The 27,406-nt window shown below is 72.9% G+C and overlaps 4 protein-coding genes across 4 annotated transcripts in view; 3 read left to right on the top strand and 1 right to left on the bottom strand.

Moving 5' to 3' along the window:
- Positions 1-27,406, top strand: part of LRRC61 (leucine rich repeat containing 61) — a 275,533-nt gene that overhangs the window by 79,733 nt on the left and 168,394 nt on the right. The window lies entirely within an intron of this gene.
- Positions 2,357-3,850, top strand: TMUB1 (transmembrane and ubiquitin like domain containing 1). The gene is made up of 2 exons (XM_088519968.1): positions 2,357-2,748; positions 3,483-3,850. Exons 1-2 carry the CDS (start codon positions 2,369-2,371, stop codon positions 3,835-3,837), a joined length of 735 nt encoding a protein of 244 aa, XP_088376094.1. The 5' UTR covers positions 2,357-2,368; the 3' UTR covers positions 3,838-3,850.
- FASTK (Fas activated serine/threonine kinase) lies at positions 5,442-15,863 on the top strand. The gene is made up of 9 exons (XM_088519953.1): positions 5,442-5,997; positions 7,491-7,961; positions 8,302-8,450; positions 8,633-8,849; positions 8,927-9,086; positions 9,262-9,353; positions 9,457-10,090; positions 10,322-10,436; positions 15,759-15,863. The coding sequence occupies exons 1-9, from the start codon at positions 5,442-5,444 to the stop codon at positions 15,843-15,845; spliced, it is 2,481 nt and encodes an 826-aa protein (XP_088376079.1). The 3' UTR covers positions 15,846-15,863.
- On the bottom strand, positions 16,281-25,912 carry SLC4A2 (solute carrier family 4 member 2). Its single transcript, XM_088519971.1, has 22 exons — positions 25,598-25,912; positions 22,994-23,159; positions 22,681-22,916; positions 22,002-22,123; positions 21,706-21,932; positions 21,446-21,582; positions 21,104-21,284; positions 20,892-21,027; positions 20,296-20,479; positions 20,105-20,219; positions 19,852-20,036; positions 19,266-19,479; positions 18,974-19,195; positions 18,485-18,633; positions 18,195-18,389; positions 17,900-18,127; positions 17,734-17,823; positions 17,485-17,651; positions 16,994-17,247; positions 16,728-16,897; positions 16,478-16,651; positions 16,281-16,405 (listed from the first exon to the last, which is right to left on the bottom strand). Exons 1-22 carry the CDS (start codon positions 25,655-25,657, stop codon positions 16,325-16,327), a joined length of 3,693 nt encoding a protein of 1,230 aa, XP_088376097.1. The 5' UTR covers positions 25,658-25,912; the 3' UTR covers positions 16,281-16,324.

Genomic DNA, 27,406 nt, shown 5'->3' on the forward strand with positions numbered 1-27,406 from the left:
CCGGGCGGCAGCGCCGGGAGGGGCTGCCGGGGCTGCCCATGCCCATCGCGCCGGGCCGTGACCGCGGCAGCGCGGCCGGGAGCGCGGCAGCCCCTGCGGCGCTGGGGACGCGGCTCCCTGCTGGAATCTCGCACCGCCGTTCCTTTCCCTTTCCAAATACTCCCTCCCGTTTTAAGCAGCTTTCTGCCCGTTTCGGGTCATCGCGACGCAGTCGCGGGCGTCTCTCCTCGCTGAGCTGAGCCCGCGCCGTCGAGCCCCTCTCGCAGACCAGCTCGTGGCTCTGGCGACGCTTCCTGGCCCCGGGACGCCCTCCCTTTGCCCGGATCCTCTCGGCGCGGTGCTGTTCCCAGGGAATCGCACCCGGCATTTCCCACCCCTGCACTGACCGTCCCCGCATGCCACTCTGGGCACCCGTAATGTCCCACGCGGGTTTGTCCGCGAGCAGATAAAACCACGGCCAGCTCTGCTCCTCCGGTAACGCTCCTCCCTGGAGCCCACGCCGCGGCCCCGCTCCTTGGCGTCACCTCCCACGGGAAGAACCGCGTCTCTGAGCACGGCCCCGGGCCCTGCAGGCCGGCCCGTCGCGAGGGGCAGCGCGAGGAACCCGCAGCGCCCGCACGGGCCGCCCCAGGGGGACAGAGGGGCCTCGTGCGCCCGTGGCCAGCGGACGCCGCCGCGGACAGACCCGGCTCCGCTTGGCGCCATGGATAGACCCGGCTCCGCTCGGCACCACGGATAGACCCGGCTCCACTTGGCGCCACGGATAGACCCGGCTCCGCTTGGCGCCATGGATAGACCCAGCTCCACTTGGCGCCACGGATAGACCCGGCTCTGCTCGGTGCCCAAGCCGGGGCTGCCCGCCGCGTGCCGGCGGCACCGGCAGCCTCCGCGTCCGCTGGGATTCCCGACGGGGCAGCACGAAGGTGTCACCTGCTCTGAACCGGCCTCTGCGTTCGCTGCCAGCCCTTCCGAGACACGGGCAGAGCACGGACACGCACGGAGCGCACGGAGCGAGAGCCGAGAACAACCCGCGGGAAGGCAGCGCCGCGCGGCAGGGGAGCCTGCCGAGAGCCGGGGACCGCGCGGGGACGGGATCGTGTAGGGGATGGTGGGGACGGGATTGTGCAGGGGATGACGGGGATAGGATCATGTGGGGGATAACGGGGATGGGATTGTGCAGGGAAGACGCCCGCGTGCAAGGGCAGTGCCGGGGCCCCTGAAGCCCAGAGGGGCACAAGGTGGCCGGGTGAATCCCGGCATGGGGACCACAAGATGTGGCCGTGTCCCGCACCGGGCTGGGCCGAGAGCGACGCTGAGCACAGCTCCAGGGAATGCATCCTGCTCCAAGGATCCCTGCTCCGTGGAACAAATCCTGCTCCAAGGAACCCTGTTCCACGGAATAAATCCTGCTCCAAGGATCCCTGCTCCCTGGAACAAATCCTGCTCCAAGGAACCCTGCTCCGTGGAACAAATCCTGCTCCAAGGAACCCTGTTCCACGGAATAAATCCTGCTCCAAGGATCCCTGCTCCGTGGAACAAATCCTGCTCCAAGGAACCCTGCTCCCTGGAACCCTGCTGCACAGAATAAACCCTGCTCCAAGGAAGCACGCAGGGTGCGAGCGGCTCTGCCGGCCGCGCCGCTCCGAGGGCAGAGCGGGCGCCGCGCAGCCGTGTGCGGGAGGAGCAGGGTCTGCTCGGCGCCGCGGGAACACGGAGGGCGACGGGATTGCGCGGCAGAGCTACTTCCACGGGGAAGTATTAGGTGGATCTTCAATCGAGCCAGGAGCGATATAAAACATGCCAAGTGCTGGAAGCCAAAGCCAGACAAACCCATGTTGAAAATTAGGGCGATTAACTGCTGCGCAGAACGCATGAAATCCGGGCAATCACAACCACTCTCACGATTTCGTCCATACATGACTTACTCCCTGCGGCCCGCGAGTTAAACACCCTGTCTCTGCTTCCTGCACTACGAGCGCCGTATTTCACCCGGCGCGTCCCAGTGCTGGCGCTCCCGCCGTCCCGCTGCGGCCCCCGCATCCCGCATCCCGCATCCCGCATCCCGCCGGGCTGGCGACCCTCGGGAAGCGCCCGCGGCCCCGCGCGGGAGGTCGGGAGGCGCCGCCGGGAATCCCGCGCGCCCGGAGCCACCGCGGAACTACAACTCCCGGCGTGCCCCGCGCGGGAGCGGGACTACAGCTCCCGGCCTGCCCCGCGCCGCCCCCGCGCATGCGCCGCGGAGGCCGCGCGTCCCGGCACTACCGGCCCCGAGAGCCCCCGCGCGGGCGGCTCCGCGGTCCCGGCGTGCCCCGCGCGGGGCGGCGGAAGCGGCGGGCGGGATGGCGGGGCGCGCGCGGTAGCCGCCGCCATGGCGCTCATCGAGGGCGTGGGCGACGAGGTGACGCTGCTGCTGGCGCTGCTGCTGGCGGCCGCCGTGCTCGCGCTGGCCTGGGCCTCCACGCGCGCGCCCGAGCCCGCCGCGCCGCCGCGCGGGGCCGCCGCGCCGCCCGCCGAGCCGCCGCCGCCCGCCGCCGCCGCCGCCGCCGAGCACAAGGCGGCGCCCGCGGCCGCCGCCGATGGCCCGGGCGGGCTGCGGCCCCGCGGCGGCCCTGCGCGCGGCGGCGCCGGCCCCGGCGGCGAGGCGGACGGCCCCGGCGACGCCACCCTGGTGCTGCGGCTCAAGTTCCTCAACGACACGGAGCGCCTGGCCCGGGTGCGCCCCGCCGACACCGTGGGGGCCCTCAAGAGGTGAGGCCCGGCCGAGCGGGCCCGCGGCGCGCCCGCCCTTCCCCCGGCCGCGGCGGGGCCTCCCCGTGCTCCGGGGCCTCCTCCGGGGCCTCCCCGTGCCCCGCGCCCTCCCTCCGCAGCAGCTCCGCGGCCTGCGCGGCCCCGCCTGGGCCTCCACCCGCCCGCTCGGGCCGCGGGGTTGTGGCCCCTGAGCGGGGAGCCGGGGAGCCGGGGCTGTCGGTGCGGAGAGGAGGCGGCTCCGGAGCCCCCATCGCTCTGCAGCTGCGGGAAGGAGGCTGCAGCGAGGGGGGTCGGGCTCTGCTCCGCAATAACTGGAAATGGATGGAGGAAACGGCCTCACGTTGCTCCGGGGAGGGTCGGGTTGGACATTGGGAAGCATTTCTGCATGGAAAGAGCAGTCAACAGCTGAACAGGCTGCCGAGGGCAGTGCTGGAGTCACCGTCCCCAGCAGTGCTGAAGAACCGTGCGGATGAGGCCCTTAGGGACACGGTTTAGCAGGGTGGTGGTGACAGGTTCACGGCTGCGCTCCAGGATCCTGGCGGCCTCTTCCAGCCGTAACGGTTGTGTGGTCCTGGCGGGCGCCCTGGCCCCAGCACACAGCTGAGGGCAGGGGGACACAGTTCTGCTGGTCGCAGTGCCGGGTGCCCGCTCAGGGGGTGCTGAGGGCAGCAGGGGGTGCGCGGGGCCGTGCGGGGGCGAGTGCCTCACGTTTCCTCCTCGTCTTCCCATTCCAGGGCCTATTTCCCGGGCCAGGAGCACCAGGTGCGGCTGATCTACCAGGGCCAGCTGCTGCGGGACGACACGCAGAGCCTGGCGGCCCTGCACCTCGCGCCCAACAGCGTCCTGCACTGCCACATCTCGCCGCACGGCGCGGCCACGGCGCCCGCCGGCGCCCGCGCCTCCGCCGACCCCGTGCACGCCGCGCTCAACGTGGGCAGCCTCATGCTGCCGCTCTTCGTGCTCATGCTGGCCGTGCTCTGGTACTTCCAGCTGCAGTATCGGCACGTCTTCACCGCCACCGCCACCACCTTCCTGGCCGGCCTCACGCTGCTCTTCAGCTTCATGGCCTTCACCATGTACCGCAGATAACGCCGTCCCTGCGCCCAGGACCCTGCCAGCCCTCCTGCCCGCGATGAACTCTGTGCCGCGGGGCCGCCGCTGCCTGGACTGAGGGGCCGGCTGCGCGCGGCGCTGGAGCAGGAACGCGGCAGCCGGATGAGGCTCGGAGGGGGGAGCTCGGCGGCCACGCTAGGCAGTGCTGTGGTCCAGCCGGGGCACAGAGGGGCGGCCGCGGACACCGCTGTCCGGGGGAGCTCCGTGGGAGGGAGCTGGCCGTGAGGGTCCTCCCCGTGCCCGCTCGGGAGCCCGGCCGCGGCGCAGCCGCTGCTGTCGGCGCGTGCGATGCCTGCCCGCGGGCTGGGCGCTCCCGCTGCCACACGCTGCCCCTGTGGCGCCGTCGCCTGCGCCCAGACCTGGCTGCTGTGGCACCGCGGCCGGGCCGTGAGCGGGTCCTGCCGGCCGCATGTGCTGCCAGTGCAGGTGCGGCCGCGTCGCCCCGGCTGCTCGCGGGGCTTCCTTGGAAATAAAGACACGACTGTGATCGCAGCGGGGCTGCCTGTGCTGCGCCGCAGGGCCGGGGCCGGGGCCGTGCGCGCTCCCGGGGCGGCCTGTGCTGGGCCGCGGGGCCGTGCGCGCTCCCGGGGCCGCCTGTGCTGGGCCGCGGGGCCGTGCGCGCTCCCGAGGCCGGAGCTGCCTGTGCCGAGCCGCAGGGCCGGAGCCGTGCGCGCTCCCGGGGCCGCCTGTGCTGCATCGCGGGGCCGGGGCCGTGCGCGCTCCCGAGGCCGGAGCTGCCGGGGCCGGGCGCGCTCCCGCCGCTGGGGGCGGCGCTTCCGCGCGCTCCGCAGACCCGCAGCGCGCCTGCGCCGCCCGCCCCGCCCCTGGGCGCCCGCTCATTGGAGGGCTCGCGCGGGGTATTTGCATATGCAAAGGAGCGCGCGGCCACGCCCGCGCCGCCGCCGGAAGTGTGGGCCGCGGCGGGGCGGGGCGGCGCGGGGGCTCTCGGGAAGATGGCGGGCTCGGTGTCCGGGCGGCGCTGAGCGGCCGGGGCGGCGGCGGCGGCTCCCGCGCGGCCGCGAGCGCCATGTAGGGCCCGGGGCGGGGCGGGGCGGGGCGGGGCCTCCGCGCGGGCGGGGGCGGCAGCGCCGGGGCGGGCGGCGGGGGGGCCCCGCCGTGCGCGGGGCCGGGGGAGCCGGGGCCCCGGGCGGGGTTGGTCCCGGCAGGGCGCGCTGCGGCTGCGGGGCCGGACCGGGGCGTCCCCGCGGCCCGCGGGTGGGGGGTCCCCGCCGCGCCGGAGCCGGGGGCAGGGCCGGGAGGGCCCCGGTGCCTGCGCGGGCTGCGGCCCCACCGGGCGCGACGGAGGCCCCGGGCCATGTGCGGGCGGGGGGCCGAGGCGCCGTCCCCGCTGTCCCGGGCCCAGGAGCCATCTCTGCTGGCCCGGGGGCCGGCCCTGGGTCCCGGCCCTGGGTCCCCACCTCGTCCCTGCTGTCCCTGGCCCAGCTGCAGTCCCCACCGTCCCGTGTCCCCCCAGCCCGGGTCCCCGGTGCCGCGGGCGGCCCCGGCCCTCCCCGCTCACGCCCCTCCTCCCGCAGGGTCGCCCCGTCCCGCGGAGCCCGCCGAGCCGCCGTGCCCTCGCCATGCTGCGCCGGCTGCCATGGCTGCGCGCCCTGAGCCGCGCGCGGCCCGCGCTGCCGCGGGGCCTGGCTGCTGGTGACGCGGGCGGCATGTATCCCGCCTGCTACTGCGCGGGCAAGGCCAAGCCGCGCGCGCTGCTGCTGCCGCTGGACCCCTACGGCCATGGGCTGCTGCACGCCTTCCCGCCGGACGCCTGCCGGCCGCGGGGCCACGGCAAGCGCAAGAGCTGGAGCTTCGTGCACGAGAAGATGAGCTACGACACCTTCTTCACCATGAAGCGGCTCATCGAGCGCTCGCGCAGCGTGGGCGAGGTGCTGCGCTGGGTCACGCAGAACCCCGGCAAGGTGTCCGCCAGCCACTACCCCATCGCGCTGCACAAGCTGGGCCAGCTGCTGCAGCAGCAGCAGGGCCAGGCCGTGCTCAACGGCGAGAGCCGCGGGCCCGGCCACGTGCTGGAGCAGCCCGAGTTCCAGGCGCTCTCCCAGGCCATCGTCAGCGGCTGCGCCAAGTTCGACAACTTCAGCATCGTCAACTGCCTGTACGCGGCGGCGGCCCTGGGTGAGCGCGCGGGGCACGGCAGGGCCTGGGGCTGGCGAGACACGGCAGTGACGCGGGGCACCGGGACACGGCGGGGCCTGGGGCTGATGGGACACGGCAGTGACACGGGGCACCGGGACACGGCGGGGCCGCAGGGCTGGTGGGACACGGCAGTGACGCGGGGCACCGGGGCACGGCAGGACACTGGGACACGGCGGGGCCTGGGGCTGATAGGACGTGGTGGGGCCTGGGGACACCGGGACACCGTGGGGCCTGGGGCTGCGGGAGAGGGGGCAGCGGGAAGGGCTGCGGGGAGCAGCCCCAGGCCCTGCGCCCACGTTGCTCGAGTGCCGGCGGGTGCCGCGCTGGGCCGTGGTGCCGTGTGGGAATCGCGCTGGGAGCGGCTGCACGGGCCGCCCCGCGCTGGACACCCTGCGGCTGCGCCGGGCCCTGCTCCGCTCCCCGCGGAGCCCCAGCCTGCGGAGCGGCTCCTGCTCCCGTGCCGGGCGGGAGCGGCGCCGGCCCCGGCAGGGCTCCCGGCTCCCTCCTCGCGGCGCTCTGCGGCCTCCCCTTCCCCATGGAGGGGCTCGCGGCCCTGGGCTGCTGGTGGCGGCAGGGGAGGCCCCGGCCCTGCCCGGAGCCCCTCGGCAGCCCCGTTCCCACACGACGCTCCCTCCCGCCGCCTTCGCCTTCCTTGCTCCGTTTGCTCTCTTCCCGAGCGGCGGCGCCCGGGCCCTCGCGCCGAGGCAGCCGCTCGGGATTAGCGCGGCGCAGGAAGGCAGTTCCTGTCCCCCGCAGTGCCGCCCGCCCCGTGTTTACTGACCCGGGCGCCGCTGGCTCTGCTGCCCCCGTCGCCCCGGCCGGACCCGCGCGTCGCCGCCCGCGCTGCCCTCCCGCTGCCGCGCTCGTTAGCGAGGCCGCCCGGCAGCCTCCTCGGGGCGGCTGGAACAAAGCGGCTGCTCACACCAATCCTTCACTCCCTGCCGGCCGCCCGAGTCCTGATTAACCATAAAACAAAGCGTCCTACCCCATGCTGCCTTCGCTCCTTTAAAGCCCCTGTGAAGACTGACGTGTTGTCGGCTGGCCCAGGCTCCCGGGGCCTCCCGCCGTGCCATAACGCTCCGTGCGCCCTCGGAAATATCGCTCCTGACGCGGCCGCTGCCCTTGGCCTCCCCTCCCTGCGCGGTGCCCCCGTGCAATAACACGTCTGCGCTGGAGGAAAGCGCCTCTCCCTGCGCTGTTTGACAGGGGGAGAGAGGGGGCTTAGGAAGGGTAAATCCCTGTGCCGCGGAGACGTTTGCTCTGTCGGAAACGTGCCGGCGCCTGATTTGGTCGGCTTGCAGACAGGCCTCTAGAAGCACGTTGTGAGGGGTGTTGTTCACCCCGAGAGCTCTCGCACCGAGACGCTGCCTTGTGCTTTCGAACCGCTTCGGTCCGTGCTGGGGCGGCCTCCCCTCGGCTGTCCCCGCGCTGTCCCCGGCGCGGGGTCCGGCTCCTGACGCGTCTCCCCGCAGGGCTGCCCGGGGAGTCGGCGCTCGTGCGGGTGCTGGAGGACGAGTCGCGCAGCCGCCTGGGCCGCTTCAACCAGAAGGACGTGTCCATGGTGTTCAGCAGCGTCATGCGGCTGCACCCGGCCAGCCCGCACCCCCTGGTCGAGTCCTGCCTCAGCAGCCTGGAGCGGCACCTGGACAAGGAGCGCCACCCGCAGACCCTCTTCCTGCTGCTCTCCTACTACCGGCTGCGCGCGCAGGCGCTGCAGGGACACCCGGCCTCCGACCAGCAGCTCATCAACAACCGCAAGATCCTGCGGCTCGTGCGGCACACGCTGGGGCAGGTGAGCGCCATGCGGGAGCACGAGCTGGCGCTGCTGGACGAGATGCTGGCTCTGTGCGCCCAGGAGGCCAACAACAAGGCCCTGGAGGCCATCTTCAGCTCCCAGCTCTTCTACGAGAACCGGCAGGAGCGCTTCATCCGCAGCATGGCAGGTGAGGGCGGGCGCCGGGCTCCGGCTGCTGGGGGCTCCAGCCGGGCGCTCCGTTGTAGGCCCGGAGGACGCGTGGGTCTGACAGCAGCCGCTGGGGCCTCGCGAGCGCCAGGGCCTGCAGTCCTGGCAGCCGGAGCAGAAGGTGCCTCTGCCCCGGGCTGCAGGGCCCTGGCTGCGGGGCCGCGAGCGGCAGGTTGGTTTGGGCGGCTCCTCCCGGCTGCTCCGTGGGCCCGTGCGAGCGGAACCGGCCCCGCGCCCGGCGCCTCCTCGCAGAGGGCCCTGCCGGCTCCGGCCGCCCCTCCTGCCCGCGCTGTGGGCTCACGGCGCCCTGCTCCCCGCAGAGTGGCTCCCGCGGAAGGCCGAGAACCTCACCCCCTACACCATGGCCCTCATCGCCAAGTACGTGGCGCGGCACAGGCTGCGGGAGCCCCGGCTGCTCGACACCATCGCCACCTTCCTGCTGAAGCGCGGGGAGCAGCTCGACAGCAAGGTCGGTGTCTGCCCGCGCGTGTCCGCCGCTGCCAACGGGCTTCCCGCGGTGCCCCTGGCCCCGGGACGGGCCCCGAGCTCCCGCGACGCGGGGCCGCCTCGTGCCCGTCGCTGCGCTCGGCTGGGCCTGGCCTGTGCTGCCGCCTGCCCGGGCTGGGCTGACCCCTCTCCCTCGGGCTGCAGGTCATCCAGAAGCTGGTGTTTCCCTTCAGCCGCATGAACTACCGCCCGGCCAACCACGGCGAGCTCTTCCCCAAGCTGGAGGCCATCCTGGAGCAGAAGGCGGGCAGCTCGCCCCTGGCCACCGTCAACATCCTCATGTCCATGTTTCAGCTCAGCCACTTCCCCCAGAGCGTCCTGCACCAAGTCTTCTCCCCAGCCTTCATCACCAACGTGATGAGTACGTGGGGCGTCGTGCCGCGAGGCGGGCGCCGCGGGGCCGCTGCGCCGTTGCTGCCCGCCGCGCTGTGCCCGCAGGCAGCCCCTACGCGCTCATCGTGCGCCGCTACCTCTCGCTGCTGGACGCGGCCGTGGAGCTGGAGTTCCGCGACTACAGCGGCCCCCGCCTGGACCCGCGCTACCGCGTGCTCATGTTCGAGCACGCGCTCACGGCCGACGAGGCCAACAGGAAGTACAGGTGGGAGCGGGGCCCGAGGGCGCTGCGGGGCCCGAGGGCGCCGCGGGGCAGGTCCACACGGGAGCCCCGGCCTGGCGGAGCCCGCGGCCTCGGCGCTCCCGGGGCTGGCAGCGGAGCGGGGCTGGCAGCGCGCCCGGCCCGGCCCCGCCGCGCGCTCACGGCCCGTCTCCCGCAGCTACAAGGGGCTGGTGGCGGAGGCGCTGCGGCAGCTCGTGGGCGAGGAGTGCTACCGGCAGGACGAGGTGCTGCCCCCGGGATACTGCACAGGTACCGCGTCCCCCGCGCGGGCGCTGCTCGCTGGGACGCGCCCGGCGCTCACCCGCGGTGTCGCTCACCCGCGGTGTCGCTCACCCGCGGTGTCGCTCCGCAGACTTCCTGCTCTGGATCAACCGCTCGGGCACGGTGCTGCCGCTGTCGCGGGTCCCCGCGGCGGCCAAGGCTCCCGCTGCGCACGCCGCAGCCTCTCCCGCGGCGCTCGCCCTGCGCTCCAGCGTGCTGGCCCTCGCCTCGGACTTGCAGGACTTTGCCCCGTTCGCCGCGGAGCCGCCCGGCAGCCCCCCGGGCTCCCGGGAGAACAGTCTGGCCGGGCGCTTCCTGCCGGCGCTGTGCCCCGCGCCGGGGGGCCCCTGCTACCAGCCCCCCTCGGACTATTACTGCGGCCTGAGCAAGGAGTCCTCGCTGGAGAGCCAGGGCAGCTCCACGCTGAGCAGCCCCTCCGAGTGCCTCTCCGCGCCGCCCGCGGGCACCCCCGACTGCTCCCCGCGCGGCGGCGCCGCCGCCTCCCTCTTCCAGTTCCCCATCGGCAAGATCCTGGAGGAGGAGGCGGCGGCGCCGGGCTGCCCCGCGCAGGATCCCGGCCGCTTCCCGGCGGAGCAAGCCCAGGAGGAGGCGGAGGAGAGGAGCGCTGCGGCCGCCGAGGAGCCCTGCCCGCCGGCCTCCCCGCGCCGGCCCAGCCCCAAGAGGGGCCCGGCGGAGGGGCCGCAGGGAGCCGAGGAGATCCGGAGGTACCGGCGCCGCGGCCGCTCCCTGCGGGGACACCCGCCCGTGCCACCGTCGGGTCCGGGGACGGTGCCGCCCGCGCCACCGGAGCCCCTTCCCGTGGGCAGCCCCGGGCGCCGCGCGTCCCGGCGGGACCGGGCTGCCCTCGCGCTGCCGCCGCGTCCCCAGGCGGCTCCGGCCTCGTGCGCGGCACCCGGCGCGCGGTGACGCCACCTTCCCGTCTCTGTGCGCTGCAGGGTGGTGCTGTCCGTCAACGACAAGTGGCATTACTGCCAGAACTCCGACATCCTGGTGGGCTCGCGAGCCATGCGCGACCGGCACCTGCGCCTGCTGGGCTACTCCCTGGTGCAGGTAGGAGCCTGGGCCACCCGGGACGCGCTGCAGGGCCCGTCCGGCCCCGGGAGCGGGAGGGAGCAGTGCGGGAGCTGCTGTCCCGGCTCTGGCACCGGCTCTGGCACCGGCCCTGCAGCTGGCCCTGGGGCAGCCGGGGCACTTGACCCTGCCGCGCCGCGAGGCGCTGCGGTGGCACCGGCGGCCCTGGGGACAGGGTGGCAGGCGCGTGGCCGGCGGCCCGGTCCAGCGGGGCTCCCTGCTCTTAGCGGCTGCCCCGCGGCCCGGCCGTGCCGCTCGCGGGGTGAGGAGGAGCCTGGGGCAGCGCGGGCTGCGGGGGCGCGCAGCGGCGTCGCCCGTCCGGAGCTGCCGTCCTGGCCCGCGGCGCTGCGGTGATCACAGCCCGTGGGGCAGAGCTGGGCTGGGCTCAGCCCCTCGGGTACGGGGCGCTGGGTGAGAGCATTCCCTGAGTTGCTGCTCTGGGGTGTTGGGCTTCTGCAGAGCTGGTCCTGAGGTGGTTTTTAGCTTGAGGATGGATCTTGCTGAAAAAGGAAGAACTCAGAAGCGCAGGGCCCTTATCCCTGTGTGCTTGTGCTTTTGGGAGCTCACGTGAATTGGTCAGAGATGTGGCGAGCAGTGCGTAGCCCGCGTGCCCTGGAGCTGCGCGGCGCCCGCCGTGGCCGTGTGCTCTGGAGCTGCTTGGTGGCCGCGCGCTGTGGAGCCGCTCGGTGCCGCGCGCCGTGGAGCCGCGTTCCGTAGCGGTTTGCACCTTGCGTGGGTCGAGCTCCTCGTCTGTGCTGTCCCGCGGCCCGAGCGCTCCCGGAGCCCTTCCCAGGGCCAAAGGGGCTCAGCTCTCCCGCGGGGCTCTGCTCGGGCTGGGTTTTAGGGCGCTGTGCCCAGGGAGCAGGGGCCGAGGGGGCTGCTCTACCAACGGCCATTGCAGAGTGCTCTACCGCTCACTTCCTACCGGCCCCGCGAGCTCTGCCCCGGGCAGCGGCAGCGATTTCCAGAGCCGCCGTTCCCGGGCCCGGCTGCTCCGGGGCCACTCACTGGGACAGCTCCTGCGTGTCCTGCCTGCAGCAGCCGCCGGCCGGTGCCCGTGGAGCCGGTAGGAAGCGAGCGTGGGGCGTGAGCGGGACCGGAGCGGGGCCAGGAGCACGGCCGGAGCGGGGCCTGCGGCCGCCTGTCAGCGCCTCCTCGCGAGCGTCTGCTCCCGTCTCCTCCCGTGGGTTCCGCGGGCTCCGTTCCGCCCCGTTCGCGGCAGCTCCCGTTTCCAGACGGGCTCTCTGGCCGTTGGATGCGGCGCTCCAAGCCCTGTGTTACAGGGAGGGAGCCGCAGCTCTGCGCTCGCTCCTTCCCGCGTGCGGTTCCCAGCTCTGGCCCCTTCCCTCCGGTCGCCTCCCGAGGGCCGGGAGCCGCAGGCAGCTCCGTGCGCTGCTGCGTGGGGCTGCTCCGCCGCTCCTGGTCCTTCCTGCTCCGGGGTTTGTCTGCTCTGCTCCTGCGGCCGTGGGGAATCCCGGAGGGCTGTGGCTGGAAGGGGCTCCTGGAGATGGGCTGGTCCAACCAACGTCCCGCTCAGGGCAGGGGCAGCTGGAGCAGGTTGCTCAGGACCCTGTGCGGTTGAATCCTGAGTATCTCTGGGGGTGAAATGGGCTGTTCTCTGAGCAGCCCAGGGTTTTACAGCTCTCCTAGGAAAAGGGGAAAAAAAAAAGGCTTTCTTATATTAGAAACCTTTTTGTTTAATGTTTAAATGAGGCTTTTCTGTATGTCAGATTCATGCCCTTTGCCTTGTGTCCTGTCCCCGGGTGTCACTCGGAGCCTGGCGCTGGTTTTCCCTCCCACCCCGTGCACAGAGACCAGACCCCGCAGAGCCCCCCGCTCCCGGCCCCGCAGAGCCTCCCGCTCCCGGCCCCGCAGAGCCCCGCGCTCCCAGCCCCGCTCCCGGGCGCTTCCCGCGGGCGGGCGCTGCAGCCGGGCGCGCTCTGGGCAGGCCGGGCTGGGCCGGCAGCGCGGTGGGACACGGCACCGCGCCGAGGCCGCCCCGTCCCGCGGGACCGCGTCCTTGCGAGGGCTGCGCAGCGTCCCGGCCGCCCGGAGCCCTCGGCCCCTCGGAGCCCTCGGGCAGGTTTGTGCCCTGCAGCGCCGCGGGCCGCACGGCCGAGTCCTTTTCCCGCGCGCGGAGCCTGGCGCCCCGCTCGGCCGTCCGGACACATCCCGGCTGTGCCCGCTCCTGCTGCCCGCGGCTGCGCTCCAGCTGCCGGCAGCAGCGCCGGTGCCTTGGCTGCGGGCTCCAGGCAAGGTTTCCTTCCACGGGATCCTGCTCTTTTCGGGACGCGCGTTGCCGGTCCTGACCTGCACTGGCCCTTCCCTGCCTCTTTCGGCCACAGGATCCGTCGGCCGGACCCGTTGCTTTCTGCCGGGTCCCTGCAGCCCCCTGCCCCAGGTCCACCCGCCGCTCGGCAGGGCCAGGACCAGGACCCTGTCCCGGTGCTGCCAGCGCGCGGCCCTCGGAGGCTCTGGGGAAGGACACGCCGCGTTGGACCCTCCCGCGGCCCCGTGCGCTCCGGCACGGCCCTCGTTCCCGTTGGCGGTTCCGCTCCCTCCCGTTGGCAGCTCCACGGTGTCCCGGCTGGGCTGGCGGGGGAGGCAGGGCTGTGCAGTGAGGAAGAGCAGGGAGCAGGGCAAGAGGAAGGCTGAGAGGGAGCTGGCCCGGGGCTGCAGGTACCCTGAGGAGGGAGGAGGATGGACCAGGCGCTTCTCAGTGGTGGCAGCGACAGGACAAGAGCAAACAGCCACAAACTGGAACACCAGAAGTTCCGCAGGAACTTCAGGAAATGTTTAGTGACAGTGAGGGTGCCAGAGCCCTGGAACAGGCTGCCCAGAGAGGTTGTGGAGTCTCCTTCTCTGGAGATCTTCAAACCCGCTTGGACGCAGTCCTGTGCCACGTGCTCTAGGTGACCCTGCGTGTGCAGGGGTTGGACTGGGTGATCTCTGGGGGTCCCTTGACGATCCCGTGGTTCCAGGGCTCCCCGGAGCTGCCCAGGCTCTGTGTGGGATCCCTGCAGCCCGGCGGTGGGAGCCGCGTCCCCGGGGCTGCCCGCGGCGCTGCCGGCAGCGCTGCCCTCCCGGTGTGCCCGGACACGGAGCGGAGGCCGCGCGGCGCCCGCCCCGCGACCAGCCGGGGAGCCCTGCAGCTGCGGCCCTGCTCCGGGGAGGCTCCCGGACAGCCGGGATCAGCCTGCAGCCTGTTCCCGGCCCCGCTCCGGGCTGCCGTCCTGCCGCGGGGATGAGGATGGTGCCCAGGCTCCCCTCGGTGCGGATCGGCTCCCCCCGCTCCCCTTGGTTCGGATCGGCTCCCCCCGCTCCCCTTGGTTCGGATCGGCTCCCCCCGCTCCCCTCGGTGCAGATGGGCTCCCCCCGCTCCCCTCGGTTCGGATCGGCTCCCCCCGCTCCCCTCGGTGCGGATGGGCTCCCCACACACCCCTCAGTGCGGATCGGCTCCGGCGCAGGCGCTGCCTCGTGGGAGCCCAGGGAGAAGCTCTCCCGCCTTTCCGTGTTCCCAGAGGAGAGAGGAGGGTTCCTGCCCTGTGTCCGCGGGCTGCTCCGTGCTCGGCGTTCCCTCTCCTCGTCTCGCTTCCCGAGGGCGGTGCTGCCGTGGGGCGCTCCCTGCACCTGCAGGGATTCTCGTGGTCCCTGCTGCCAGCGCGGCCTCGAGCTGAGCCCTGCTGCCCCCGGCCGGCCCCGCGGCTCTGCCGGCGCCGTGTCCCGCTCGCTGCCGTCCCGCGTGCCGTCCAAGGAGCGTTTCCAGAGGGCAGGGGCAGCCCCAGGCAGCGCGGGAGGGAAGGAGCTTCCCTTTCCATACGCCCTGGTGTCCTCCGGGCCTTGCAGAGCCGCTAAAACGGAGACTGGGGCAGCACGGGGGGGCTGGCGGGTGCTGTGGCCCTGGGGAGGGGGTGGCCGTGTCCGGCACAGCCTGGTGCCGCCGTGGGAGCCCCCGGGCACCGCTGCCGCTGCCGGAGCCCCGCGAGCGGCACCGTGTCCCACCGTGGGCCCCTGCGCAGGGAGCCGGCGCGAGCGGCTGCGCGGGGCTGCGGGAGCGGCTGCAGCGCAGGAGCTGGGGCTGCAGCACAGGAGCTGGGGCTGCAGCGCAGGAGCTGGGGCTGCACACGCAGGAGCTGGGGCTGCAGCGCAGGAGCTGGGGCTGCACACGCAGGAGCTGGGGCTGCACATGCAGGAGCTGGGGCTGCAGCGCAGGAGCTGGGGCTGCACACGCAGGAGCGGCTGCGCGGGGCTGCAGGAGCGGCTGCGCGGGGCTCTCACTGCTGCGGCCTTGGCAGAGCCTGCACTCCTGCAGCCGCCTGCCCGGCTGCTGCTGAGCACCAGCGATGCCTCGCGGCTCCCGGCGGCTCCTTGGTGCTCCTGGCAGCTCCCTGGTGCTCCTGGTGGCTCCTTGGCGCTCCTGGCGGCTCCTTGGTGCTCCCTGCTGCTCCTCGGTTCTCCTTGCAGCCCCTTGTCGCTCCTTGCAGCCCCTTGCTGCGTTTGCGGCTCCGTGCGGCTCCTCTCAGCTCCTTGCTCGACTTTGCTTGACCTTGCAGTACCCTGCAGCTCCTTGGTGCTCTTCGTGGCTCCTTGCTGCGCCATGCAGCCCCTTGCTGCCTTTTGCAGCCTCTTGCTGCTCCTTGCTTGACCTTGCAGTACCTCGCAGTACCTCGCTGCTCCTTTCCGTTCTTTACTACTTGACTTTGCTTGACCTTGCAGCATCTTGGTGCTCCCGGGGCTCCTTGCAGCACGTTGCAGCCCCTTGCAGTGTGTTGCAGCTCCTTGCAGCCCCTTGCAGCGCGTTGCAGCCCCTTGCAGCGCGTTGCAGCCCCTTGCAGCAGGTCCCGTGCCTGCTGCCGCTCTGCCCATGCCCAGCCAGCCCCGTCCCCAGCAGCAGCCCCTGCCCTGCTGCAGGTCCCGGCCTTCCCCCGGAGCCGCGGTGCCGTCCTGCCCCGCTGGAGCCGTCCCCAGCGCCGTCCTGCAGCCCCGGCCCCGCCGTGCAGCCGGTGCCCCGGGTGCCCCCCTGCGCCGCCCCGTGACCCCGGGGCTCCTCGGTGCTGCCGGGGGCTCCCGTCCTTCCTGCTGCCGGCACCGGAGCCGGAGGGCAGCGGGGACGGGGACGAGGATGAGGATGGTGGTGGGGATGGGATGGGGATGAGAACAGTGGTGGGGAGGGGGATGAGGATGAGAACAGTGGTGGGGATGGGGATGGTGGTGGGGATGGGATGGGGATGCCGGGGACGGTGGGGATAAGGACAGTGATGGGGATGCCGACGCTGACGGTCTCTCGCTGTCCCGTTGCAGCTGCCCTACACGGAGCTGGAGAAGGTGAGCGGCATCGAGGAGGCCAAGCACTACCTGCGGCAGAAGCTGCGGGAGCTGCGGTTCTGAGGCCGCGGGGGACGGAGCTGCCCGCGGGCAGCGGGGGATATTTATTGTGTCGGCGAGGGGCAGGGGAGCCGGGGGCCCGGCCGGCTCCGTCCCCGCGGGCAGCGCCGGCGCCGGGAGCAGGGGCCGGGCGGGACGGAGGGGGCGTGGGAGCGGGGAGAACTTTCCAATAAAACCGGTGAAAAGTGTGCAAAGTCCGTTCCGTTTATTGGGGCGGGGGCGGCCGCGCGAGCCGCGACCCCCTCCGCGGACGGGGCCCTCGGGGCGGCCCCGGCGCCGCCGGGAGCTCGTTATTGCCGTGGAATTCCTCCTCGCTGAAGGACCTGATTGTCTGGTTGGGCTGGCCCCGCGGCGCGCGCTGGGGGCCGCCTCGGTGGGCGCCGCGGGGCAGCGGGGGCTCCTCTTTGGCAGGTCCCGGCGGGAAGGAGCGGCGCCCGGGGCCAAGGCGCAGGCGGCGGCGCCGGCCCGGACGGCCTCGCGGCTCACACCGGCATCGGCATCTCGTTGTACTCGTCCACCCCTTCCCGCTCGTCCAGGACGGGCTCGGCCTCGTCCGCGTCGAGCTGCGGACGCGGCCGTGAGGGGCGGCGCGGGGCCGCGGCACCGCCGGAGCGCGGGGCCGTCCCGGTACTTACACACTTCATCTCCCGGTCGGTGAAGATGCGGCTGAGCAGGCACATGCGGAGGGGCACGGTGAGGATGAGGATGAAGGGGAAGGCCAGGGAGGCCACGGTGGACATGACGGCCCAGAGCACGGCCAGGCAGGCCAGCTGCAGGCTGGTGAAGAGGTGCATGCGCAGCGTGCGCACCTGCGGGGACGGCCGTGAGCGCCATGGCCGCGCGCGGGTCCCCGCGGCCGCCCCGCCGGCCCCGCGCGGCCCCGACCTTCTTGACGTAGGGGACGTCGGGGTGGTGCTTGGGGGGCATCAGCAGCAGCTGCAGGCGCTCGTAGAACTGGATGCCGTTGAGGGAGGTGACGCCCATGTAGAGGAAGATCCCGAAGAGCACGGCCAGCGGGATCTGCCGCAGCAGGTCCCCGATGACGATGGAGAGGCCTGGGCAGAGCAGCGTCAGCCACGGCGCCCAAGGGACCCAGAGCTGCGGCCGGCAGCCCCGGTCCCGCTGCCCCGCGGGCGCCCGGCGCGACCTACCCACGAGCACGGCCACCAGCAGCCCGGTGACGCGCTGCTCCTTCACCTCCTGGATCTTGGGCTTGTCGCCGGGCGCCACGGCCTTGCTCATGACGGTGAGCGCGTTGGCGTGCGTGACCGAGCGCACCGTGGCCGCCGCCAGCCAGGGCAGCCCGAAGAGCGCGAAGAAGCCGCCCATGGCCACGATGAGCAGCAGGTCAAGGTGGAACCCGGAGCCTTTCTGCAGCATCCGCTCCTTCTTGCTGATGATCAGCCTGGGCACATGGGCGAAGTGTTGGCGCGGCCCGGCACAGCACAGCATGGCTTGGCACGGCATGGCATGGCTCGGCATAGCATGGCATGGCACTGCACGGTGTGGCATGGCTCGGCACGCAGACGCACACACAGAGCAAGGCATGGCAAAGCGCAGCACAGCATGGCACGGCTTGGCACGGCATGGCGCGGTCCGTCCCGCATGGCCCCGCAGGGCCCCTCGGCCGCCCCCCGCTCACGTGGTGATCTGGGTCTCCATGAAGATGAGGATGAAGACCAGGATGGCGGGGAGGCCGCTGGCCACCATCATCCACACGGGGAAGTCGCTGTTCTCGCCCAGGGGGTTGATGACCCAGCCCCGCTTCTCCGGGGCCGTCACCGAGAAGCCGCTGGGCACGCTCAGCTTCTGCGGGGACAGGGCGGCGCTGGCACGGGCTGGCACGGGCCGTCCCGCTCCTCCCGCCCGCGCGGGGCCGCCCGGCGCTCACCTGTGTGTACGTGTCCTGGATGCTGTAGTCCACCAGCACCATGACCAGGATGGCGATGGGCACCCCGAAGTCCCCGATGAGCCGCCGGATCTGCAGGGAGAGCGTGACGAGGCCAGGCCCGGCGCGCGGCGCCCGTCCCTGCGCCCCGCAGCGCGGCCCCACGCACCCGTCCGGGGAAGAAGCGGCTGTTCTTGAACTTGCGCAGGAAGAAGGCGATGAAGAAGGTGCCGGCCATGAGCACCAGGGAGAGCAGCGCCGTGTTGGGCTGCCCCGTCACCTTGGGCGCGGAGCGGCCCCACGTGCCGTTCCCCGGGGCCGCGCTCGCGTTGCCCGCGGCCTCCCCGTCGGAGCCGTTGGCCTTGAGGCAGCCGTGCAGCGGGTGCTCCTGGAAGATCTGCCGAGAGCGCCGCGCTCAGCCCGCGCCGCCGCACGCCCCGCGGCCCCGGCGCTGCCGCTCCCACCTTGGCCAGCTTGGAGAAGGTCTCATAGATGAAGATGAGGGAGATGAGGAAGGCGAAGATCTCCTGGGTGAAGCGGGACACGAAGCGCACCAGGAAGCTGCCCTCAAAGGCCACCATGAGCAGCACGATGAGGATGAGCCAGAAGCCGATCCAGACGCGTCCCACCAGGTACTCCAGCCCGTTGGACGTGCAGAACTGCCGGTGCCGCGCGGCGGGCGGACACGGGGCCGGCGTCAGCAGCGCGGCCGCTGCGGCCCCGCACGGCCCCGCGGCCCCGCGCCCGCCCTCACCGTGAAGAAGGCCTCCTCGAAGACGAGCAGCGGCCCCGAGAAGCCGATGACGAGCAGGGGCTGGGCGCCCAGCAGGCAGAACAGGACGCCCTGCAGCGCCGTGGAGATGATGAGCTCCGAGACGCCGATCAGGTCGTGCGTCTTCTCGCCTGCGGGCAGCGCGGGTCAGGCACTCGCGCACGGGCCCTGGGGCGATGCCGCAGCCACGGCACCGGCGGCAGCGCCCGCCCTGCCCTCGGGCGCAGAGCAGCGTGCGCACCCGCCATGCAGCAGTGACCCCATGGCCACGCGCAGCGCCCCACGGCCACGCACAGCGCCCCACAGCCACGTGCAGCACCCCACGGCTGTGTGTGCAGTGCCCCACGGCCACGTGCAGCGCCCCACGGCCACGTGCAGCGCCCCACGGCCCCGCCGCTCCAGCTCCCCCTGCCCCACTCCGGACTCCCCGTCCCGGTCCCGCTCCCTGCCCGCACTAGTGCCTGTGCTCACCCAGCAGCCCCCCGAAGGTGATGGCCGGGGACAGGGCAGCGAAGTAGATGAAGATGACGGCGGCGATGCACTGCGGGTTGAGCGCGTCGCGGAAGTCGCTCAGGTAGTGCGGGTAGCGGCGCCGCACGTCCCGGATCAGCCCCCCGAAGGGGCGGCCCGTGCGGCGCAGCGGGTCGTCCTCCTCCTCGCCCTCGTCCTCCACCACCTTCAGTTTGAGCAGGGCTGCGCCGGGGACAGCGGCCGTGAGCGCGGCCGGCCCAACGCGGCACCGGTGCCGGCCCCGGCCCCGCACCTTTCTCCTCGGGAGACTTGGGCTCCAGCAGCAGGCGCCGCTCCTGCTCCTCGCGCTTCTTGAGCATCTCGCGCTGGAAGTGGGCGACGCTGCGCAGCAGCTCCTCGCCCTGCACCTCGGAGGGCGGCAGCACCACGCTGCAGTCCAGGAACTCGTTGATGGCGTTGAGCAGGTCGTGGCGGTCGTCGGCCAGGTAGGCGGCCTCGTGGAATTGCTGCCGGGGACGGCGGGTCAGAGCGCGTGGGGCAGCCATGGCCACAGCCCCAACAGGGACCTGGCCCTGGGACCTGCCCGCGTGGACACCCATGGCCACAGCCAGGCAAGGATGGGACCCCAGGACCCCCTGTCTGCATTGACAGCCACGGCCACAGCCAGGCAGGGACGGGGCCCTGGGACCCCTCGTCTGCATTGACACCCATGGCCACAGCCAGGCAGGGTCGTGTCCCAGGGACTCTCCATGTGCACAGACACCTTGGCCGCGGCCAGGCAGGGTCTCGCTGTCCCCAGCGAGCTGTGGGGACACAGCTGAGAGGGCTCCATGCTTCCCGCTGGGCCGCAGCCCAGTCCCGCCGGCGGCGCCGCTCACCTTGTCGGACATGAGGGTGGAGATGGAGCGCCCGATCTCGTGGTAGTCCATGTGGGTGCTGCTGGGCCCCAGCAGCACGAAGAGGAAGCGCACGGGCACGGGCACCTCCAGCACGGCGTCCAGCTCCACGGCCTCCTGCAGCCGCACGAAGGCCATGGTGGGCTGGTCCAGGAACTCCACGCAGCCTGCGGGGCAGCGCCGGGTCAGCGCCCGCGCGGCGCCGCGGGACGCCCGGCCCCGAGCCCCGCCGTACCCACGAGCACCACCGTGGCCTCCGCGTTGTCCGGGATCTTCTCCAGCAGCTTCAGCTCGTGCTTGGACTTGGAGCGCGTGATGCCGGCAGGCGGCGTGGGGGTCAGCACCTCGCGCTGCGGGCAGAGCGGAGCGGTGTCGGCGGAGCCGCGGCGGCGGCGGCGCGGGGGGCGGCGGGGGGGCCCCGCTCACCTCGCGCTCCACGTCCACGCGCGTGTCGTGCTCGGCGCCGTGGCCGCCCATGAGCGGCTCGGTGACGGCCGGCTCGCTGCCCTCGCCCACGTGGTTGGTGCTGTGGTGGTGCACGAGCAGCGAGCCCAGGCTGCCGGCCGAGATGTTGCGCGGGAAGGAGAAGTCCTTCTCGTCGCTCGGGTGGCTGCGGGGCAAACGGCAGGAGTGTCAGCGAGGGCCGAGCACCGTGCGGACGGGACACCACAGGGACGGGGACGCCATGGAAACAGGGACGCCACAGGGACAGGAAATGCCAGTGGGACAGGGACACTGTGGGGAAGGGGACGCCGCAGGGAAGGGGATGCCATGAGGCCAGGGAATGCCAGTGGGACAGGGACATCATGGGGACAGGGAATGCCGGTAGGACACCATGGGGAGGGGGATGCTGCGAGGCCGGGGAATGCCAGTGGGACGGGGACACCCCGGGGACGCGGACACCGTGGGGATGGGGACACTGCGGGGAGGAGGACACCACAGGGACGGGGAATGCTGGTGGGACAAGGAAACCGTGGGGATGGGGACGCCGCGGGGATGGGGACGCCGCGGGCGCAGCTCACCTGTGCTTGAGCAGCAGCGCGCGCAGCACGTTGGCGCGGTCCTCAGCCCGGATCTGGTCCGTGATGACCATCTGCTCCACCACCTGGTGAGCCACCCCGGGCAGCGTCTTCTGGTCCAGGTCGAGCAGAACGGCGCCTGCGGCCGGGAGCCGGGGCTGAGGCGCGCGGGGCCCCACGCGGCGCCCGCCGCGGCGCCCGCCCGGCCGCCCTACCGTGCGCCAGGGTCTTGCGCAGCTCCAGGAGGCTGCGGAAGGAGAGCGAGGCCACGTGCGGCTTCCCCCAGCGGTCCGTCTCCTCCTCCACGTCCTCCTCAAACTTGATCCAGCGAGCCGTCTCCTTCCACTGCAGCTCCTGGTTCTTGTCCACCACCAGCTCGTTCAGCTCCACGAAGACCTGCGGGGCGCGCGGGTGAGCGCGGGGCAGCGGCGCAGCCCACGCACGCAGGGACGGGGCGGCCCCGTCCCCCACGGGGCACCCGTGGAGCTGCTCCCATGCAGCGGGTCCCTGCGCCGGGGCCGCCCGTGCCCGAGCGCGACGCTCCGTGTCCCCCGCACCTCGTGGGGCTGCCGGTCCTGCTTGCGGAGCCGCGTGCTGGGCTCCTTGTGGTCCCTGCCCACGTGCACGACCTGCGCCTTGGCGCTCTTCCGCACCAGGTGCCGGCGCACGCCGGGCACGTCCTCGAAGCGGTGACCTGCGGACACGGGCGCCCACGGTGACGCTGGCGGTGGCAGCCGGCACACGGGGGGGTCTCCACAGCACCCAAGGGGTCTCCGCAGCACCCGGGCCGGGAGGAGCGCGCCCGGCGGACACTCACTCTTCATGTAGTCCAGGTCGGCCGAGGCCAGCGTCTGCGCTTCCGACTCGTCCGTGGGCATTTTCTGGTACTGCGCCTGCTCGGCGCCCGTCATGCTGCCGATGCGCCGCCGCTCGTGCAGGTTGTAGCTGCGGTGCCCCGGCTGCGCCTTGGGGACGGGGCGCCCGGGGGAGCCGGGCTCCTCGGGGGGCGGCCCCTCCGCGGGGCGGCCCCGCTCGCCATCGGGGCTGCAAGGGGGACGCGCTCAGGTGGCGCCGGCCGCAGAGCCCGGCCCGCCCGGCCGCCCAGCCGCTCACCTGGCTGCGGGGACCGCGGGGGCCGCGGGGCCGCCGGCCTCGGCGGGGGAGCCCGGCCCGGCCGCGGGGGCAGCCGCCTCCTCTGCGCGGTGCTCGGGGGCCTCGTCCTCCTGCAGGAAGAACTGAGGCGAAGGGTGAGGAGCCCCCGCGGGGTCCCGACCCGCCTGCGCAAACCCACCAGCCTCCCGACCCGCCTGTGCAAACGATCGCCCAGGAGCCAGCCCTGCATCGCACCCACCCTGCACCCATGCATGCACCTCTGAACCCATCAATGCACCCACACATTGCACCCATGCATGCACCCCGAACCCATCAATGCACCCACACATTGCACCCATGCATGTACCACAGCGCACACCAACAATGCACCCATGCATGCACCCCTGAACCCATCATTGTACCCATGTACGTACCGCTGCGCACGCCAATGCACACATGCATGCACCCCTGAATCCTCCAATGCACCCACACATTGCACCCATGCACAAAGCTCTGCACGCACCAACACACCCAACCATCACCCATGCACTCACCCCTGCACTGGTGCGCACACCCATCAATGTGCCCACATACACACCTCAATCCACCAATGCACCCACACACATGACCGTGCACACACCCCACCGATGCACCCGCCCATGCATTCCCCAATGCACCCAGCACCCCAACCCCGCTGCACCTGCACCGCCTCCGCAGGGCTGCCCTGCAGGAGATCCTCCGCCGAGCGCTCGGTCTCGGTGTCACCCGCCTCGTCCTCATCCTCCTCTGCCTCCTCGATGGTGGGGGTCTCGCCGGGGGCGGCCGCCCGGTGCCGCTTCTTCTTGCCCTTCTTCTGGGCGCCCTTCTTGCGGCGGGCGTCGGGGGGCAGGTGGGTGGAGAGCGGGTGGTGGATGTGGTGGGACGACTGGCGATGGTCTGCGGGGGACGCGGCGGCCGTTGGCCTGGAGCCGGCCCCGCGCGCGGCGCCCGGCACGCGGCCCGGCCCCACTCACACTCGAAGTCCTCCTCGCCGTAGCTGCGGCCGGCGTCCTCGACGCTGCGCGGGTGCGCGTCGCTCAGGATCTCCTCGAAGCGCTCCACGCCCAGCGCCTTGTTCAGGTCCTTCTCGTCCTCCTCGGCGAAGCGGGGCGAGCCGGGGCCCAGCGCCTCCTGCTCGGGCTGGGGGCAGCGCCGGCGCTCAGCGGCACCGCCGCGCCGAGGGACAGGGACCCTCGGCCACCCTCGTCCCCGCAAGCCCCTCTGCACCGTGGCCGGGTGCACCTTGGAGCTGCCGGGTCCCCCCACAGATCCCGGACTTGCCGCCTTCCCGTCCCCACTGCTGCCCTCCCTGGCAAACACCAGAGCTGTCACCCTGCTGTCCCCAGTGCGGTGCTCCTCTGCACACCCCAGATCTGGCACCACCAGTCCCCGGTGCTGTATCCCCAGCGCGTCCTGTCTCTGTCACCTTGTCGTCCCCAGTGCTGTGCTCCCCTAGCAAACACCAGAGCTGTCACCCCACTGTCCCCGTGCCACACTCCTGCGCTGCACCACACACCTGACACTGGTGCCCTCCCGGTGCGTCCCAGTCCTGTCACCCTCGTGTCCCCCACATTGCACCTTCCCACTGCACCCTGAGCTGTCACCCTGCGCTGCACCCCCACAATGCACCCAGGGGCCACGCGCGCTGGGTGCAGTAGCACGGGCTGGGTGCAGGGTCAGGGTGCACGGGTGCATGTACGAGGGTGCAGGATTCGGGTGCTGGGTGCGGGTTCGGGTTCGGGCTCCGCGCGGGCCCGCGCCGGCCGGTCCTACCTGAGTCATGGCGGAGCCGGGGCCGGTGCCGGAGCCGCCGCTGCCGCCTTTGCGGCGCTTTATGCGGGCGGCGCGGCGCGGGCCCGGCCGGGAAGGTCACGGCGCGGCGGGGGCGGCGGCGGCTCCTGGCCCCGCGCTCGCCAAATATTGACGGAGCGGCGGGCGCGAGGGGACGGCGGAGGGCGCGGGGCCCGCCCGCATCCCGCGCCGCCCCCGGCCCCCCGCCCGCGCCGCCCCCGCCACGCACGGACCCCCCCGCCACGCACGGACCCCCCCGCCGGGACGCACGGAGCCCCGCGCTGTGCCCGCCCCGCCCCCGCCCGGTACCGCGGCCGCCGCCGGGACGCGCGGACCCCCCCGCCCCCTCCCGCCGGTGCACGTGCCCCCCCCGGCCCCGCCCCCGCCGAGAGCCGTCCCCGGTGCTGCGCGGGGCCGCCCGGGCTGCCCCGTTGTCCTTGTCCCCCGTGTCGGCTCTGCCCCCCCCCCCCGCACGGAGCGGGGACCCCGCTGTGTGACCGCGAGCGGTGGCTCTGCCCCCCCGCACTGCAGGGCCCCCCCGGCCCCCGCTGCCCCCCAGCTCGGGCAGTGCCCGGTCCCTGCCCGGGGATCCGTGTCCAGTCCCCCCATCGCCTCAGCAGTGACCCGGGGTAACCCCGGGACGTGGGGCCGCGGGGGCCGGGCTGGGGGCACGGGGAGACACCCCGTGTGGGGCACGGGGGGTGCCGGGGGGCTGGGGCGCCCCAGGGTGCCGGGGGACGCGGTGCTCAGGGCACTGCCCCCCCACCCCATGACCCTCTCCTCGCTCCCCGTGTCCCCCCTTGGCCCCCTGATGACGCCCCTGGACCCTTCCCCAACCTCCAGGTCCCACCTGGACACCCTACGGGACCCCCCCTGACCCCACCTTGCTCCTTGTGTGCCCCCATGCCCCTGTGTGACCCCCCAGATCCTTCCCCAACCTCCAGGTCCCCCACACATCCCTGTGTGACCCCCTGGGACCCCTCCTCACTCCCCACAACCATTTGTGTGATCCTCCAGACCCCTCCTCACCCCCTACATCCCCCTGGGATGCTCTGCATGATCCATCTGGACTCCTCCTTATCCCCATGTCGCCCCAATAACCTCCTGTGTGACCCTCTGGACCCCTCCTCACCCCCTGTGTGTCCCCGGGATGCTCTGCCTGATCCATCTGGTCCCCGGCCTGCACCAGCCCCCAATGCCCACACGGTGCCCCGGTCCTGCCGGCCCCACTGCTCTTGCCCAGGCTGCGGGTCCAGCGCCTGCCCCACGGTGCCAGCCCCACATCCCTGCCCGGTGCAGGTGCGCAGCCCCCACCCCAGCACCCGCCGCTGCCCCCGGCTCACCCGCGAGCGCAGCAGGAAATCCATGGAGCGGCGCGGAGGACCCGGCAGCGCCGCGCGGGCGCTGCCGTCCCCGTCACGTGCCCCGTGCTGGGACAGGCCCGTGGCACCGGGCAGCCCCAAGGGTTAATCATTAACGGCGCCGCGCGGCCCAGGCGACGCCGGCGCCCGGGAACCGCAGCGGCGTCCGCCGGGCGCAGGGATGGACGGGCGGGCGGGCGCCCAGCACGCTGCTCGCACCCGCGGTGCCCGCAAGGGCGACAAGGCCATGGCCCTGCCCTGCCCCACGGTGCTAGAACCCCACAGCCCTGCCCCACGGGCTGCACTGGGGCTGCAGCCCTGCCCCATGGGCTGCACTGGCACCGCAGCCCTGCCTCGGCGCTCGCCCGTGCCCCCGGTGCCCGCATTGCAGGTGCCGCCGCTCCGCGCGTCCGCGCTGACACTTACACTCGTGAAGGCGGTCGAGACGATGTGGTGGATCTCGGAGGACACCGGCGAGTGGCTCATGGTGCGGCGGGGGCCGGCGCGGCCCGCTCAGCCCGGCTCCTTCCCGCGGCGCTCAGGGGCCGGAGCCGGGGCCGCATAACCTGGGAGCAGAGCGGAGCGGCTGAGCCGGCCCGGCCGGGAAGGACAACAGGGGTGCGGGCTGCGGCCGGGACCGGCTCCAGCGCCGTTTGTCTTGGCCCCGGGGCTGAGCGGGGCCACGGTGAGGGCGGCCAGAGCAGCGCCAGGATGGGGCTGGGATGGGCTGGGATGGAGCCCACATGGAGTCAGGATGGGGCACCGCACCCAGCACCCCACGTCAGCCCTGGGTCCTTGACCCCATCGCATCCCCATCCCATCTCATCCCAACCCATCCCTGTGCACCTGCCCTGGGCCTGTCCCTGCTCCGGGCCGTCCCGGCCGCCGCCGCCCTGGATTTATGGTGGCGGAAGGGCCACGTGACGGCGGGCCCCGGAGCATGACTGCGCCTCACGCGCGTTACTCACCCGCCCCCCGCCGGCACCCGGCCCCGCTGGCCCCGTCCCTGTCCCCGCGCCCGGAGGCTCCGCGGCCCCTGCAGGCGCTCGGAGCGCATGGGCCGGGTGGCTCCCATGGAGCTCCTGGACGCGGCCACCTCCAGTGCCACCCAGCACAGTGGGAGCTGCCAGCCCTGAGCCGCCCTTTCCACAGCCGGGGGGTTTCCAGAGGCCGGGATTTTCCACCGCCGCTGCCCTGCAACCTTGGCCAGCTCAGGGCTCATCTCCTAGTGGTGCAGTGCAGCGCAGTGTGGTGGAGCCTCCTGGCATGGAGCAGTGCAGCACAGTGCGGTGCAGGCTGGCATGGTGCATCATGGCATGGAATGGTGCAGCACAGTGCGGTGCAGCATGGTGCAACATTGCATGGAATGGTGCAGCACAGTGCGGTGCAGCCTGGCATGGTGCATCATGGCATGGAACGGTACCACGGTGTGGTGCAACATTGCATGGAATGGTGCAGCACGGTGCAGAACAGTGCAGCATGGCATGGTATGCTGCAACATGGCATGATATGGTGCAGCACAGCACGACGCAGCATGGCACGGCACAGTGCAGCACGGCATGGAGCGGTGCAGCACAGCACAGCCTGGCACAGTTCAGCACAGTGCAGCATGGCACGGCATGGCGCAGTACAGATAAGGCCCAGCCAGTGCGTGCGGAGCCAGCACATGCCGATGCTCCGCAGATCCCTGGGAAGGGGGAGGCCGAGCTCCGAGCAGCGGCTCCGGCTCCCTGTCAGCCGGCACGGAGCGGCCAAGCCCCCGTGTGCCCGCGGTGGTGCCGGTACCTTGGGTGCCGCAAGGCCACGCTCCCTCGTAGCGGCCGCTTGGCCCAGCACTGCCCGGCTCCGGCTGCTCCCTAATCCCCACGGCCCGGCCACGGCCAGAGCCAGAACTTCCACATTCCAGCAAGTGAGCGCAGATTAGGCGCCGTGCCGCTCTCCCGGGGCGCCCGCCAAGCCGCAGCCCACGGCCGCCACTCCCCTGCGCTGCCCCGATGGCCGGGCGCAGGCGTGGGGCGCGGGACAGCACCGCATGGGATGCACCGGGGACAGGATAGCTGGGATGGGGTGTACGGGCTGCTCCACAGCCTCACCCTGCCGTGTTCACGCCAGCCCCAGCACCATGTGCCGGAGGAAGGCAGCCCCGGGCGCCAATTGCCAAGACGAGATGGACCAGCCCCAGGCACCACCGCCTGAGCCAGGCCAAGCCGGCCCTGGCACCGCGTGCCCAGCAGG

This window comes from Tinamus guttatus, unplaced genomic scaffold (assembly GCF_059628265.1).
Source record: "Tinamus guttatus ecotype Peru unplaced genomic scaffold, ASM5962826v1 Tinamus_guttatus_pri_ptg000078l, whole genome shotgun sequence".
Taxonomy (NCBI): domain Eukaryota; kingdom Metazoa; phylum Chordata; class Aves; order Tinamiformes; family Tinamidae; genus Tinamus; species Tinamus guttatus.